The sequence below is a fragment of the Lissotriton helveticus genome, chromosome 2_1 (genome assembly GCF_964261635.1).
Source record: "Lissotriton helveticus chromosome 2_1, aLisHel1.1, whole genome shotgun sequence".
Lineage (NCBI taxonomy): Eukaryota > Metazoa > Chordata > Amphibia > Caudata > Salamandridae > Lissotriton > Lissotriton helveticus.
The window spans coordinates 436,748,585-436,762,911 of record NC_136059.1 but is presented as its reverse complement, the minus strand read 5'-3'; the positions used below and the strand labels follow the sequence as shown (position 1 = coordinate 436,762,911).

At 44.1% G+C, this 14,327-nt stretch overlaps 1 protein-coding gene across 1 annotated transcript in view; it reads right to left on the bottom strand.

Annotated features, from left to right (window-relative positions):
* The window catches only part of LOC144818033 (sodium channel protein 1 brain-like), a 488,227-nt gene that overhangs the window by 383,926 nt on the left and 89,974 nt on the right, over positions 1-14,327 (bottom strand). The window contains exon 4 of the mRNA XM_078675065.1: positions 10,664-10,936. Within this exon, the coding sequence (XP_078531191.1) occupies positions 10,664-10,936 (273 nt within the window). The remainder of the gene's footprint in view (positions 1-10,663; positions 10,937-14,327) is intronic.

Here is a 14,327-nt window from a genome sequence, read left to right as displayed (position 1 = left end):
GGAGAGCATGTCATTTCGGACACTCGCATAGTGTCTTCGGGAGGTGCTCTAACAAGTTTCTCTGAGGCTTTGCCTTTTATACACAGGTTTGTGGCACACAGGCATCCTTTATTACAATCAATACATTGTGAAGTATGGAGATATTCCAACACGTGGCTACAGTAGGGGCCCTTATCCTTCATGCAATAGGAGGGGGCTGTCACGCAGCTGAGAGTTCTGCTGATTCCATTGGAATGTGTGTGTCTGATCAAATCTCAGGGGGTGGGGTGGCCATGATCAATAGTGGCTTCTTTCAAGAAAGACGAGTGCATACAGTAGTGGGCAATAAACTGTATCCTCGGGCTAAGGGATGACCAGCGGTCCGTGCAAACAATTAGGTTCAGAGGAAGAGGTCATCAAAGGAGGGGTATTCATGGAAGGAAAGGAGGTGTTGGTCAGGCGCGGGGTGTGATCCCTAGAGACAGAGTCATGCGGGAGGGGAGGTGCTCATGACTTGTACATGTGAGAGCGGGGGGGGGCAGTCAGGGTGCATGGGGGAAGCTTGCAGGGTCAGGGAAGGGGCTGATGATCGATCGTGAACAAGGGGACCATGATACCTAAAATGGCTGTCGTGTACGTGTGTGCATAGGTCTATGCTAGCGGGATAACACAGTCAGTGTTTTAGCGATATCCGTTCTGCTTACAACAAGGGGTACATTGAACACAAAATGAACGCCGCTTATGTACATACACATTGCCATTTTCAACAAGCCCTCACTCCTCACTCAACAGCGCCCCCTCCAGTCTCGGCACTCAACCCATTCCAGACCTACACCCCACCCTCAACATCTCCCCCCCACCCCCACTCAAACAACTCCTGACATACACCCCTCCCTCAACATCTCCCCCCCCACCCCCTGCACTCCCGCCACTCCTAGCCTTCACTCCTCCCTCATCAGCGCCCCCCATATTCTCGGCACTCAACCCATGCCAGACCTACACCCCACCCTCAACATCTCCCCCCCACCACCTGCACCCCCGCCACTCCAAGCCTCCACTCTTCCCTCAACAGTTCACTCCCCACCCCTAGCCCCCCCTCCACTCCTGGTCCCCACTCCCCCCTCAACATCTCCCCCCACTCTCACTCCCCATTACTACACTTGCCCCCCCGCAATGACCAGTCTCCACTCGTCCCGCATTTGCCCTACCCCTCCTGTCGCTGATTACCCTTCGAATAACTCTAAACCCATTCCCAACGGCACGCTGGATACAATCATGACTACCCTCCTCCAAGTGAAAGAAGAGCTCCACTCACTCAAAGAGTTACTCCTCACGCACAACGAGCACCCCCCCTCACCACCATTTCTCAACGAATGATCAACTCCCCCCCACATCCTAGGCACCCCTTACATGGGACTTCTAACCCCTCTCGCAATACCTCCAACAGGCCTAAGCGCACTATCAAGACACATCCTAATCGCTCCTTGCATTGGACCTCTATCCCCTCTCGCAATACCGCCAACCGCCCCCAGCGTGCAATCAAGACTCTATCGGACCCCGACATACACACCCTACTCAGCACATATGTCCCGGCAACCCAAAACAGCTTAGCCACCACGAACATGTCCATTCCCACGATTCTCTCCAACCCTATCAGGCACCCCACGCATAGCAACAGATGTTCCCAACAACCTCACTAAAGTCCCTCTCGCTACGGAACCCTCCACCTCCCCTTGTACCCCCAGACTCAAATGCACACTTCTCAACTGTAGATCGGCCCAAAAACACTCGACGGAGGTCGCTGACCTCATCTTGTCTAGGAACCTTGACCTGGCCATACTAACTGAAACATGGTTAACTGAATCCTCCAATACTATCATGGATATCCTAGTCCCCCCCAACTACTGCATCACTAGACTTGACAGGTCCAACAACAAGACAGGTGGCGGAATCGCCTGCATTTACAAGAGCAACCTCTCTATTAATAAAGTCACCGCTCCTTCTCTTACCTCCTGTGAATACTTCTGCCTTGATGTCACCAGTGAGAACAAACCTGTATGCTCACTACACATCATGTACCACCCCCCGGGGGACAACCTCGTCTTCTCCCAACAACTCATGGACACAATATCAATCAACGCAGGACGGCAAAACACACAAATTTACCTTGGTGACTACAATCTCCATTGGAATGATTGCGTGACGCAGTAGTTAATAGCCTCAAAAGTTTCCTTACCGCTTCTGACCTCACTCAAATTTGCAACACCCCGACACATGACAAAGGCTCTATCCTCGACCTGGTCATTTCCAAAGAAGGCACCACTCAACTTGACTCAATACAACCTTGTGACTGGTCAGACCACCATATTATCACATTCCTCATCAAGGAAAAAGTAAAACTCATCCCGGTGCAATTCGCCATGCCCAAAGTTTGGAAAACAGACATGAGGTAACTCAATCCAAACTCTCTACCCCCCAACAGCTGCAATCTCCTACTCCCCCCTACCGACGGTATTGACGTTCAGGACCTAACTGACCACTATCTCAACTCCATGGCCTCAATAATCAATGAGGCCGCTCCAATGCAACTGAAAAGAGTATCCACTAAGATATCCAACCCCTGGTACAACGGGAGTCTCAACGGTGAGAGACGGGCTATGCGAACGGCAGAGCGCACCTGGAGAGCAGTTCCCTCGACATTGCATCTCAAAACTCTGAGGAAAAAGAGAAATGCATACTTCAGGAAAATAAAACGCTCAAAGTCAGAGTTCTTCAGAATGCAGCTAGACCAAGCAAAAAACCGTCCAAGTAAATTGTTCGAGCTAATCCGATCTCAATCTAAGGAACAACCCCCAGCTGTCGACATCATGAGCACTACTCCTTCCTGTGAAGATTTCTCAGCTTTCTTTAACAAAAAAACTGACAATATAAGGAGCGACCTCCTCATTGATGTAAGCCTTTACTCAATACCCAACTGCATAACACCAAATAAACTAAAAAACAATGTGACATGGTCATCCTTTGACACCTACTCTGAAGAAGAAATTGACAGAATACTCAGCACCCTAAAACCATCGAATCACCTCACTGACCCTCTTCCTGCTAACGCCGTAAAAGACTTCATCCCTTTGCTACTCCCACTCTGGACTAAAATTATCAATAGCTCACTACAACAAGGAACCATCCCGGACTCCCTCAAAGTTGGACAAGTTACACCGTTATTGAAGAAACCAACAGCCGACCCCACGGATCTAAACAACTACCGTCCGATTACCAACATTCCCACTCTCGCCAAACTTTTAGAAAAATGCGTCCAACTACAAATGACAAAGCACATAGAACAGTTTGATCTCCTCAACCCACACCAATCAGGCTTCCGAGCAGGACACAGTACTGAAACAGCGATGACTCACATAATTGACGACGCCATCCAAATCTTAGATCAAAATAATACCTGCCTCCTCATCCTTCTTGATCTCTCTTCAGCATTCGACACAGTGAAACATGAGAACTTACTCGAACTCCTTAAGACAAGAATGGGCTTCTCTGGGACTGTGCTTCGTTGGTTCACTTCCTTTCTACACAACAGGTCTCAAAAATTCAAGAGCAAAAACCTGATGTCTTCCCCAGTACCGGTATCGTTAGGTGTCCCTCAAGGATCCTGCCTATCCCCTACTCTGTTTAACCTTGTTATGGAACCTCTCACCACCCTGTTACAAGCATCCAATGTACACTTTCACATGTACGCTGATGACACTCAAATATATCTCAAGTTACAATCCCCCACAGACATCCTGAGTCTGAATTCAACGATCAGAAGCACCCAATCTTGGCTGGCCGACAACCACCTCAAACTCAATGCAATGAAGTCTGAGTTCCTCCTAATCTCATCTCCCACGAAAATATCTTCCGCACAAACATGGCTTAAGCACCTAACAGCACTCAATGTCCAACCGACCATCGTGGACTCAGCAAAATCCCTAGGCATAACACTCGACACCAACCTCAACATGCAGCAGCATATCAGCAAGGCTACTAAGGGGGCGAACTTCCAAATAAATACCTTGAGGAAACTGAAACCCTTCCTCCCAGCAAAAGACTTCCAAACAGCAGTACAAGCTCTAGTCATCCCTCGCATAGACTACGGCAGCGTGGCCCTCTGCGGCCTCCCCCTAACGACAACTGCACCCCTCAGAGCGTCACTAAATGCGGCTGCAAGACTCATCACTGGATCAAAAAAGCATTCGCATATCTCCCCTGACTTCAAATCCTTGAACTGGTTGCCTCTGGAAGCCAGAATACAGCTGAAAATTGCCTGCATGACGCACAAGGCTATACACCTGAAATCACCCAGCTACCTCACTCATAAGTTGACAATTTCCGGTGGTTCCAGAACTACCAGGAGCACAAACAATCTTCTGCTGAAACCGCGAAGATTCCGGAAGGAAAAAACTTACAAATGCTCCTTCTCTGGAATGGCGCCCAGGATCTGGAACGCACTTCCTCCTGAAACGAGGCTCCTCTCTTCCTCCATTCTTTTTAAGAAAGAAGTCAAAAGTATCCTTATGGCTAAATACACTTGAACAATTCGTTTGATTTACATTGCGAACAGTACTATCAGTATTTTGTTATGATATAGCCTATATATTCCTATGCACGTGTGTTTTGACTTATATTAGACTAAAGTGCTTAGGGGCAGATTTATGATAACTGGCGCATCCCCAGGGATGCGCCAGTTATCTTGCGCCGCTGCTCCGCCACCCATGGTGCGCCGCATTTACAATGCGGCGCACCATGGGGCAAAAACGGCACAGATGCGTGACGCATCTGTGCTGTTAAGGTGGCGCATTGCTGGAGTTGCGTCGCAAGCGCGACGCAGCTCCAGCAAGGCTCGGGGGTGCCCCATCTTTGCAATGCTGCGTCAAGACCTACGCCTGCTTCAAGCAGTCGCAGGGTTTTGACGCAGCATTGGCCTGAAAGTGACTGAGTGAAATCTTATAGATTTCACTCAGCCACTTTTGAGAGGCGCACCTGCCCCGGAACGCCCACCCTTCGCCGGAACGCCCACAAGCGGCGCAGGGCTTTACAATGTGACGCATCTGCCTAGATGCGTCACGTTGTAAATCGGTCGTAGGGATGCGCCACGTTTACGCCGTCTTGCGTGACGCAACAGCGGCGTAAACGTGGCGCAAGGGCCTCATAAATCTGCCCCTAAGATCCTTGTTCCCTCATATCAGTTTTTTCTCGATGTCTGTATTATTCACAGCGTTTTGATGGCCTACGCTCCAACTATGCCTTGCTACCTCATACCTGTACTATACGTAATATTTTTTATAATAATAATATTCTGTATTATTTACAGCGTTTTAATGGCCTACGCTCCAACTATGCCTTGCTACCTCATACCTGTACTATACGTAATATTTTGCTATGTACATGAACTTGATGATCTACCTCCCTACTATGCCCCCTTGTTTCCCTACCCTTCCATCTGCCTTTGTAAAGCGCTCTGTTATCTGCAAAGATCTTGTTCGCGCTATATAAAACTCTCAAAATAAATAAAATAAATAAATAAATGTCAGAAATGGCTTAAACACTCCACCTTAGCATCAGTTGTCCAAATTATCTGATGATGTTGATTTGAACGATTTTGTGAAAGGTCCTTCAAGAGGCAGGTCCAAAAGATGGATTTATGCAGTTTATAACAACGTTTGGAAGCAGTCCCAAATTGAAGTTGCTTCTAGGTTGAGAGCTATTGATCAAGCTAATTTAGAAAAAGTGCTTGCAGTTGTAGATAATAGCATTAACACACTTTCTTCCAGGATTTATACATTAGATAATACTGTTTCTTCTGTTGTTGATATTGTGCAAGATGAAATCTCAGTTTTGTACCATGGTCAAAATCAATTGCGTTCTATTATGCAGTTTGCATGGACTTTACAAACGTTAAGGGCTGGGAAGGTGCCTTAGGACTATAGAACACTTCTTCACTGTTTTTACCATTTACTCTGACTGTTAAACAACAATTTATGTCAGTGACTTAAATTTAAAGCATGCATGTAACACTATGCCATAGGCAGATATGAGCCATTAGGTGGCGCAAATCTCCATGAAGTTTGGTCTCTTCCGTTCCCCTATAGGTGTCTGAGGGAGGGTAAAGAAGTTTATTTAAAAGGTGATGATTGCCATCCACACCCGATCACTCATTGGTCTGTAGGAATATACAATTGCACGGTTCTTGCAACCAGGTAGCACTGAATTTAGCGTGCATTTTAAAAGGTACACCAGCTCCAGCTATTACACCGACTTTCACATTGTTAGCAAATGGTAGTTATTTATTATTGAATAATGAAGATTGCTGTGGTATGCTGGCGGGAATTCCATACATAGTGACTGTTTCTTAACGTGTTGTCTGTTGTAAAAATGTACTGTTTCTACCTCCACATGCGAAGCTCGATGTATCCATCTGGCCTTCCATTCCACAACAAGATGAGTCGAATAAGGGCCCTTTTGTCTCAAAAAGAAGTCGCCCGTACATCTGCGCGTGAAACATTCGTCCTTCACGTGGCTAATACTCGTACTGAGGTACACGCCTAATTAAACACAGATCTCCCCCTGCATTTTGGAGCGTGTATTCACACTATCTTTGATGCCTCATCGACCACAGGCTTGGCACATTTTTTTAAAGTAGTAAGTTCTGGCCTTGTGACTTAATTCCAAGCTATATTTGGTGTGATACCGCCATTTTTTCATTCTATTTCTTCCAGAGTCTTTGGCCGTTTCCCATTAATTCTCGCTTTGAATGCCAGTGTACTGCTGTTAATTTGCTTACTCCAAAATGGTAGAACATTCTGTGACCCAAGACGGTCTGCCCCGGCTGCTCCAACTTCATAACCGGATGCTTGAATACTATGGATCACTACCTCTGGTGACTCTTGAGTGTAACATATGGTTTATCATTCTGGTTCTCTTACTTTACATGCATGCAGCCAGTTTTCCACTGCTTGGATTGCAGATTTGAATGGGCCCTGGAATTGTGACTCCGCAACACGGTGTCTCCTAACCCTGATTATGATCTACTAATGAGTCTCTTAGTTGCTCATGAACTAGACTGTTCTGGAGTCTGGATTATGGCCTGCGCAGCGGCTCATGGAGTCCTAGGCAATTGGAACATTTGGACTGCAGCCAATGACTTTCTGGCACGCAGTTATCTTGAAGAAAACCCGAGTTGACCTCTGATGGTGCTAGAACCTCCGGCTGTTGAAGAACATGTGTGTTGTTTTCCTTTACTGAATTGGGTGGCTGAAATGTTCGCAGTCGATAACAACAACTTCCTATTGGAGGCGGTTGCAACGTACTGTGTCTATACTCTGTTGGATTGAAGTTATGATCTTTTTTCTGCTTCATAGACACGTAAAGGACTGATTATTTTTTTCCTTCACTTTTTTTCTCTTTCACTTTTCAAGTTAAATGTGTTTTGACACTATACATCCCTGATGGATTTAAAAAAAAATGTGGGTTACTAATTCGGATTGTACTCCCAATTATCCACTTTGGCAAAATGTTGAACTTGGTTCGATCTTATTCGAACTTGAACTCTGCGTTCTAGAAATTGCCCCCGCTATTGTCCGTTCTCCGATCAAGGGAGGGTGTAGTGTGGGCTGGGCTTTATTGCGCACATTGTGAAGTTAGCATAGACTTATTTGAAGTTTAAACGCCATTTTTCCTTTTTGCCGCTTTTGCACACGACCTTCAATATAACTGTTGTAAGTTAGGCTGCATGAAATGCTTCATATGAGAATGGCTTGTTTTCAGCATCCCTAGACTTACATCGTGACTCTAGTCTGCACACTGAATGTTAAAGCCTCCAAGGTTATCATAACAAGGTAGCTATTGTCCGGGCTGATCGGCTCACGTTCTAGCCATAACATATATGCAGCTGCAAACCAACGTGATTCTGGCGTCTTTAATATCACACTGTAGGCATGATTTCAGACACTTGGAAGAAGCCCATTCTTCCAAAGAGACAGAGAGCTTTTGCAGATCCTGATGTGATTCACACCTGCTGATCTTGGATGCATGGGGTCCCCCAAACAAGCCTAAGAGACCTTCTATATTTTATAAAATATAGTTTCTAGCTAGGGAGGGTGATTTACTAGGCGCTATAGGACCTTTTTCACCATCATTGTAATATGATTTCTCCCTTTGTGTTTTATGGAATTGTAACAATGCTGCTCATAATATTTCTAATTATATGTCTGCATGGGTTAGCAAAGATACTGCATCTTAAAGCATGTCATTAAAATAAATATTTGAACCTTTCCATGTCTCTTTTTTACTCCTGTTGTGGACTGGTATGAGAGTATAATGAAAGAGTATTCTTGCTTCCCACCATTCCTGAGTATAACCTAAGTTGCATGTTCTGGGTTGTCTAATCATTGGTTCCTTTGCTATAGGACGAAGAGCTTATGTGACACTGATGCTAGCTGGTTAGGGTTTCCAGGCACTAAGGTGAGTTTTTTGGTACACCCCAAATCACTGAGGTCCTGGGTCTCTGTGCACAATTATGTGTAGGAGAAGAATCCCTGCGACACTTTAAGAGTCAGAGACCCTGGCAATACAAGTCTTTGCACAAGGGTGGCAGCCCTACCAAAAAACTATATGAACTTCCTAAACCTCCACCAGATAGAGCACTGGAAACAACCAGGGAAAAATACTTGCATTTTATCATAATGCATCCATCCTTGGTTCCGACCTTGCCTACCCACAGGTCCTAGTCACCTCTATTTTTCCCAAGATCGGTTGGGGTATGGCTGGCTTTCTAGGACAGATCAAAGATTTTCTGGATGCAAAGGAATATTCTAGGTGTTTCAAGCTTTCTTGACCAGTGCTTAGATTCACTTCAACCCTCTTGACAGCAGGAAGCAAGAAGATGCTCAAATCCCACAGCTTTGCGGGCTGGCTGTGGCTCTGTGGAAGTGATAAAGGAAACAATGTATGTTGCTGCTCGTCTCCTACATTGTAGATCTTGAAAAGACCAATGTCAAAAGCATAACCATGTCTCTGTTAGTTTTGAAAGTGGTCTAACAACACATATCTGTGTTTGAATCTTTTTATTGGCATATCATAAAGAAAAGAAACATATCAAACATCAATTAGCTTTGGTACCCAGATCTGCTAGCAACTTCCCAGATAGACAGGCTGTGTACATCAAGAGTAGGCAATAATAAGTCAGCCTAGCTCTGTAGATTCAGTGTCATGAGCAGCAGGAGCAGCAAGTACATAACACCATGTGAGAAGACAAAGATAATAGGAAACCAAGAAAGCCGGTAAAGGAATCTAAAGAAGTCTCAGAAGGTGGGAATAATGGACACACAACAATCAGTACCCCTTCAGGATTCAGTAAAGGGTTAAGGCAAGTAGGCGAACTTAAGTATTCATTTGGAGGCAGCATACTCATCAACACATCTTTGATGCCTGGTGCCTCAGTGTGCACACAATGGATCTTGGGCAGATGTTAAAAAAAGGAGGGGGCAATGGGAAGTTTTAAGGCAAAAAATATGGCATCAAGAAAAGAAAGGAGGTGAAGTGGCTCTGTAGCGATAGGCTCTTCACTGAGACACAGCACTCATAGCACTATCTCTTATGATACGTTACTTGTATAAACACAATACCTGCATAGACTTTTTTCACAGTTAGCAGTGGTGGATCAGCACAGCAACAACTGTTGGTAGTGGGTTGCAAGATTTTCTGAGCCTTACAAGAGGAGTTGGTTTTGGGCCAAAATCAACACCCTTAAGGGGCTCAGTACAAGTGTCTTGGATTTGGTAGTAGTAACTCCATGCAACTACAGTTAAAAATACTTGAATAACCAGTAGCGCAACAGGTGTAGAGTTACCAGTGACACTGAAGGTCAGACACATTTGGAATAGAAGTCGAATTCACCTAGCCACTCCAGAAACTAACTCAGATATTGTGACTGCTTTTTAAGCTGCCAGTGTCCCCGGGTGAAACTAAGTAAATTGTCTTTATTATGGGGCTGATATCTCCTATGCAGAGTTGCATAGGAATTTTGATATATTGAAGTATTAGAACTTCTTTTGTAAACACATTTGTATGTTATTTGTATTTTCACTGCATGCTTGTACAGGGTACAAAAAGCAAGTGTGGAAGGGGGTGACTCCCTTGGGTGATACAATCAACAGACAGTCAAACTGTGGTCTCAAGGTTAAATAAAATGACATTATATGCATCATTAACTCTACCTATACAATTTTGACATTGTACAATCTCAAGAGCAGCTGTAAAGGTTCAATTATATTGTATTCACCAAACAGGCTCAGAAATGTATGGCTTTGTAATGGGTTACATGAGACATTGAAGTACAAAGTTGTGACTTCTATAGTTTAATTGTAAACGTCCACCAAGATACATACTCACCTGTGCATGTGTGAGAGAATTTAAACAGAAAAAAGGTATATTATTAAACATTTGATCTAAAGAGATGTGCAGTGTATGTTTGCACAATAAAAGCACAATTAACTCACACATTTACTACATGCGCCCGGTTACTACCGCACATCATTCATAATTTCATCCATAACAATATTTATTTTTTAATCCATCAATAACATTAACTATACATTACATTTGGGAAGCTGAAAGCTGGCACAATTATACTTACCACCTGAAAGAGTGACACATATGCGAAAAGTATATTGTCAAAGCCCGTTTCTGAATTCCTCCAAGAATATCCATTGTTAAAATTGGCTTCACAATCTGTACGGTTATTCACAATCGTTATGGGAAGGCGGATTCCATTCTTATCGAAACATGCAAAGAATTTTCCACCAAACAGCTGAACACCAACAATGCCAAAAATCAGCCAAAAAATAAGGCATACAAGCATTACATTGGAAATTGATGGAATTGATGATACCAATGAATTTACAACAAGCTAATGGAAAAAAGAAAAAAATATATTAGGATTGCAAACATAAGATTTTTTTTTTAAGGAACCTAAAATAGTCTTGATTTATTAATTTGGTAAGTAAAATCAGTGACGAGTAGTGGGCCACAGAGAAAATACAGTAAGGTGGAACAATAACATCTTTTTCGAGTGCAACTGTGTCCCTGTTATAAGTTAGGATAATAAGAAGCTGTTGTAAGCCATGAATATACAATAGGAGAAAATGTAATTCCTACCTTTGGCGAAGCTGGTTAAGGAAGGTGCCATAGCTTCGTGATTCACTAAATGAGTTTTGCTCCTAATTTTACTCAATGATTGCTTCTTTGCTTTGCTATGTACGCAGTGTTATTTTTGGACTTTTGTCAAACCATTCTCTATGGAATATGTCCTGATCACTCTTATTTCAAAGACCAGAAATCTTAAATCCGATCGTGCTAATTGCAGAACTATATTTTAAAGATTTGAAGCCACATTATTGCTTTAAGGTTAAAAAATCCTTAAAGCAATATTAATATTCTGAAAGGAAAAATGGACATACCAATATTTCAATCACACCTCATTCTTATAAAAACTATAGCAATCGCTAAAAGGACAGTATATCAATGCTTTATTAACAAGGTGAATGCAAAACGTTAATAACCTTTTTCTAAAATAAATAAATTAGATGCATTAAACAAGGATTAATAAAAATCATAAGATAAAATACAATCTAACATTTAAAAAGTTTTCCTACAATGCACATTAAGCAGGTTAGTGTATCAAAATGTGTACAATTTAATCAGTCAACATTGATATTTAATTCACAGTTAAAACCATATTGTATGCTTAAAAAACATTTCTTTAAATAGCATCACAGAGAAATATACATCAATCTGATACAAAAGACGACCAAAGGCCATGCGTTTCGGTGGCAGTAACAGGTCCAAACCACCTTCTTCAGGCTTTCTATAAAAATGTGTCCAGGAATTCTAACATCTATATTAAAAGAGAATAATATATATGTATATGGATATGGCATTTTGTTTAACAACACCATCTTATATTTTAAACAAAGCATTCCCATTGAAAAAAATACCCATATACAGAACCATTGGCATTGCCATATTTGAAACACTTCTATGTGCCACACATACCATATATCATACAGTCCAGGAATATATTTTCATTTATATATGTCTTCCGATAAGCTCGAGCTATAAATATAGCTTAGAACGGTATCAATTATTTGTTGGAAGACAGACACATGTGCCAAATGGGGTCCCCCTGTCTTAGGATGGGCGCATGACAAATTGAACTTCTCAAGATGTTCCCACATTTTACTAATAAAAGGGATTAACAACTAAGAACCCACTGTAATATCAACGTGTGGACATCAAAACAACAGAGGGAAGTAAATTTATTTCTCCTCCTTCCTGTTCAAAACCAACCAACCGGTCACGGTTTTACATTAAGATAAAAGCTCCTATTTGAGACATGGGATAGCCCACATTTATATCAATATAGAAAAAATATACATTAAACTTTCCTGCTTGGTTTATTAGCCAGTGTTCTGTTGCGGGCCCCCCTTATAGAGAAGATTCATACCAGGTGCTGGGGTTTGTCGTGGCTTTATTCTTTGCCTCGATCCTCGAACTAACTTCCCTTTCCCTTGCCCCTCCCCATCCGCTTCCACCTGCCCTGTACACAGACAAGGTCAGGCGGACGACAAGACACCTCCCCCTTTATACAATAAAGCTTACTGTCTCTCAGAGTTCTTCAATGAGTCGAACAGGTCGTTTGACCACTCTTCTTGGGCAACTGTTTCGTGCTTGATCAGGAGTGGGACAGTCTTGTGTGTCTTCTAACCTCACTGACTTAGGGCGTGCTCCATCACTGTTTCCTCCATGGCACGATGAGTCTGTGTTGGACTCACTGTCTTGGGATCGAACATGAGCTGAGGAGTGGCATCTCTTGAAATGGGATCTTTTTCGAGTTATCCTTTTTCCTTCCGACTCGACTGGAGACTCGCATTGGGTGGGCGAGGTATCGGCTGTCTGCCTTAGTCTTGCGTCTTGCTTCACCAGCACCCAGTCTCCTAAATGAATGTCCCTCTGTGGCGCATGCCTGCGCTGATCGGCGTAGTCTTTCATTTTTGCTTTCTTTGCCTGGTCTAGTTTTACCAGGGTGTCATGATCGGTGGTCACAATTCGGGGTTGCGGGACGGTGTTTGATGTAGGCAGTCGCGTGCGAGGAACTCGCCCGAGCATCAGAGTGGCAGGGCATTGATTTGTGTTGCTGTGTGGTGTGGTCCTGTACGCTCGCAACACTTCGTTTAGTGCTTGCTGAATGTCACGGTGAGCGAGTTCCGCTTGCTGATCTGTCTTCTTAAGAGTCCCCATGAATCGCTCGACCATACCATTGGACTGGGGCCACAGGGGAGTGATTTTCCGATGTTTGAAGTTGAGGTGTTTCGCGAATTCAGCAAATTCGTGACTGTTGAAGGGTGGTCCATTGTCTGTCTTTACTCCTATGGGTATTCCCCATGCTGCGAACGCTTCATCAATGACAGGGATGACGGCCAACACTTTCGTGGAAGACACTTGTTGTGCGATGGGGAAGCGGGAGTATTCGTCCATGATGACGATGATGTACTTCAATGGCCCAAAGAAATCGATGACCACTTGTTGCCATACCCCATCAGGTAGTTCAGACATCTGCAGTGGGGCAGGTGGTTCCTCTCGACCAACGAGCTGACATGAGGCGCAGTCTTTGAGCGTGGCTTCCACCATGTGATTGAGGGATGGGAACCAGACACGTTCTCGGAGTGCTTTCTTGGTGGCTACGACTCCTCTGTGCTCTTCATGAGCGAGATTGATGATTCCTTGGCGAAGTCGTTGAGGAATGACTATCCTCCCTCCTCTTAACAGTAGACCATCCGTGCTGATCAATAGCTCTGCCTGAACATGCTTAAATGCTATCAAATCCTGAGCATCCGCAGAGGAATCGTGGCGGCTGGTGTCTAGGTGTCTCCAGGAGTTGGTGCGTATCCGACCTGTGATGGCCTGAACAGTAGGATCCTGGACCAAGGCTTCTTGAATGGCTTCCAGGGGCACAGCTGGGGGACGTGCCCTGTAGATGACAAAGTGAATGTACTCCTCCACTACAGAGGATCGTTCACGCGTGTGGGATTGCGGATGCCTTGACATGTAGTCTGCTGGGTTTTTGGCTTTTCCAGGTTTATGAATGATGGTGTAGATGTAATCTTGTAAACGGAGGCCCCATCTTTCTATTCATGGTGGCATTTTCGCCCGTGGAGTGCCAAAGATGGTGATGAGTGCTTGGGGGTCCGTAATGAGAGTGAAGTGCTTTCCGTATATAAACAGATGAAAGTGCTCACAGG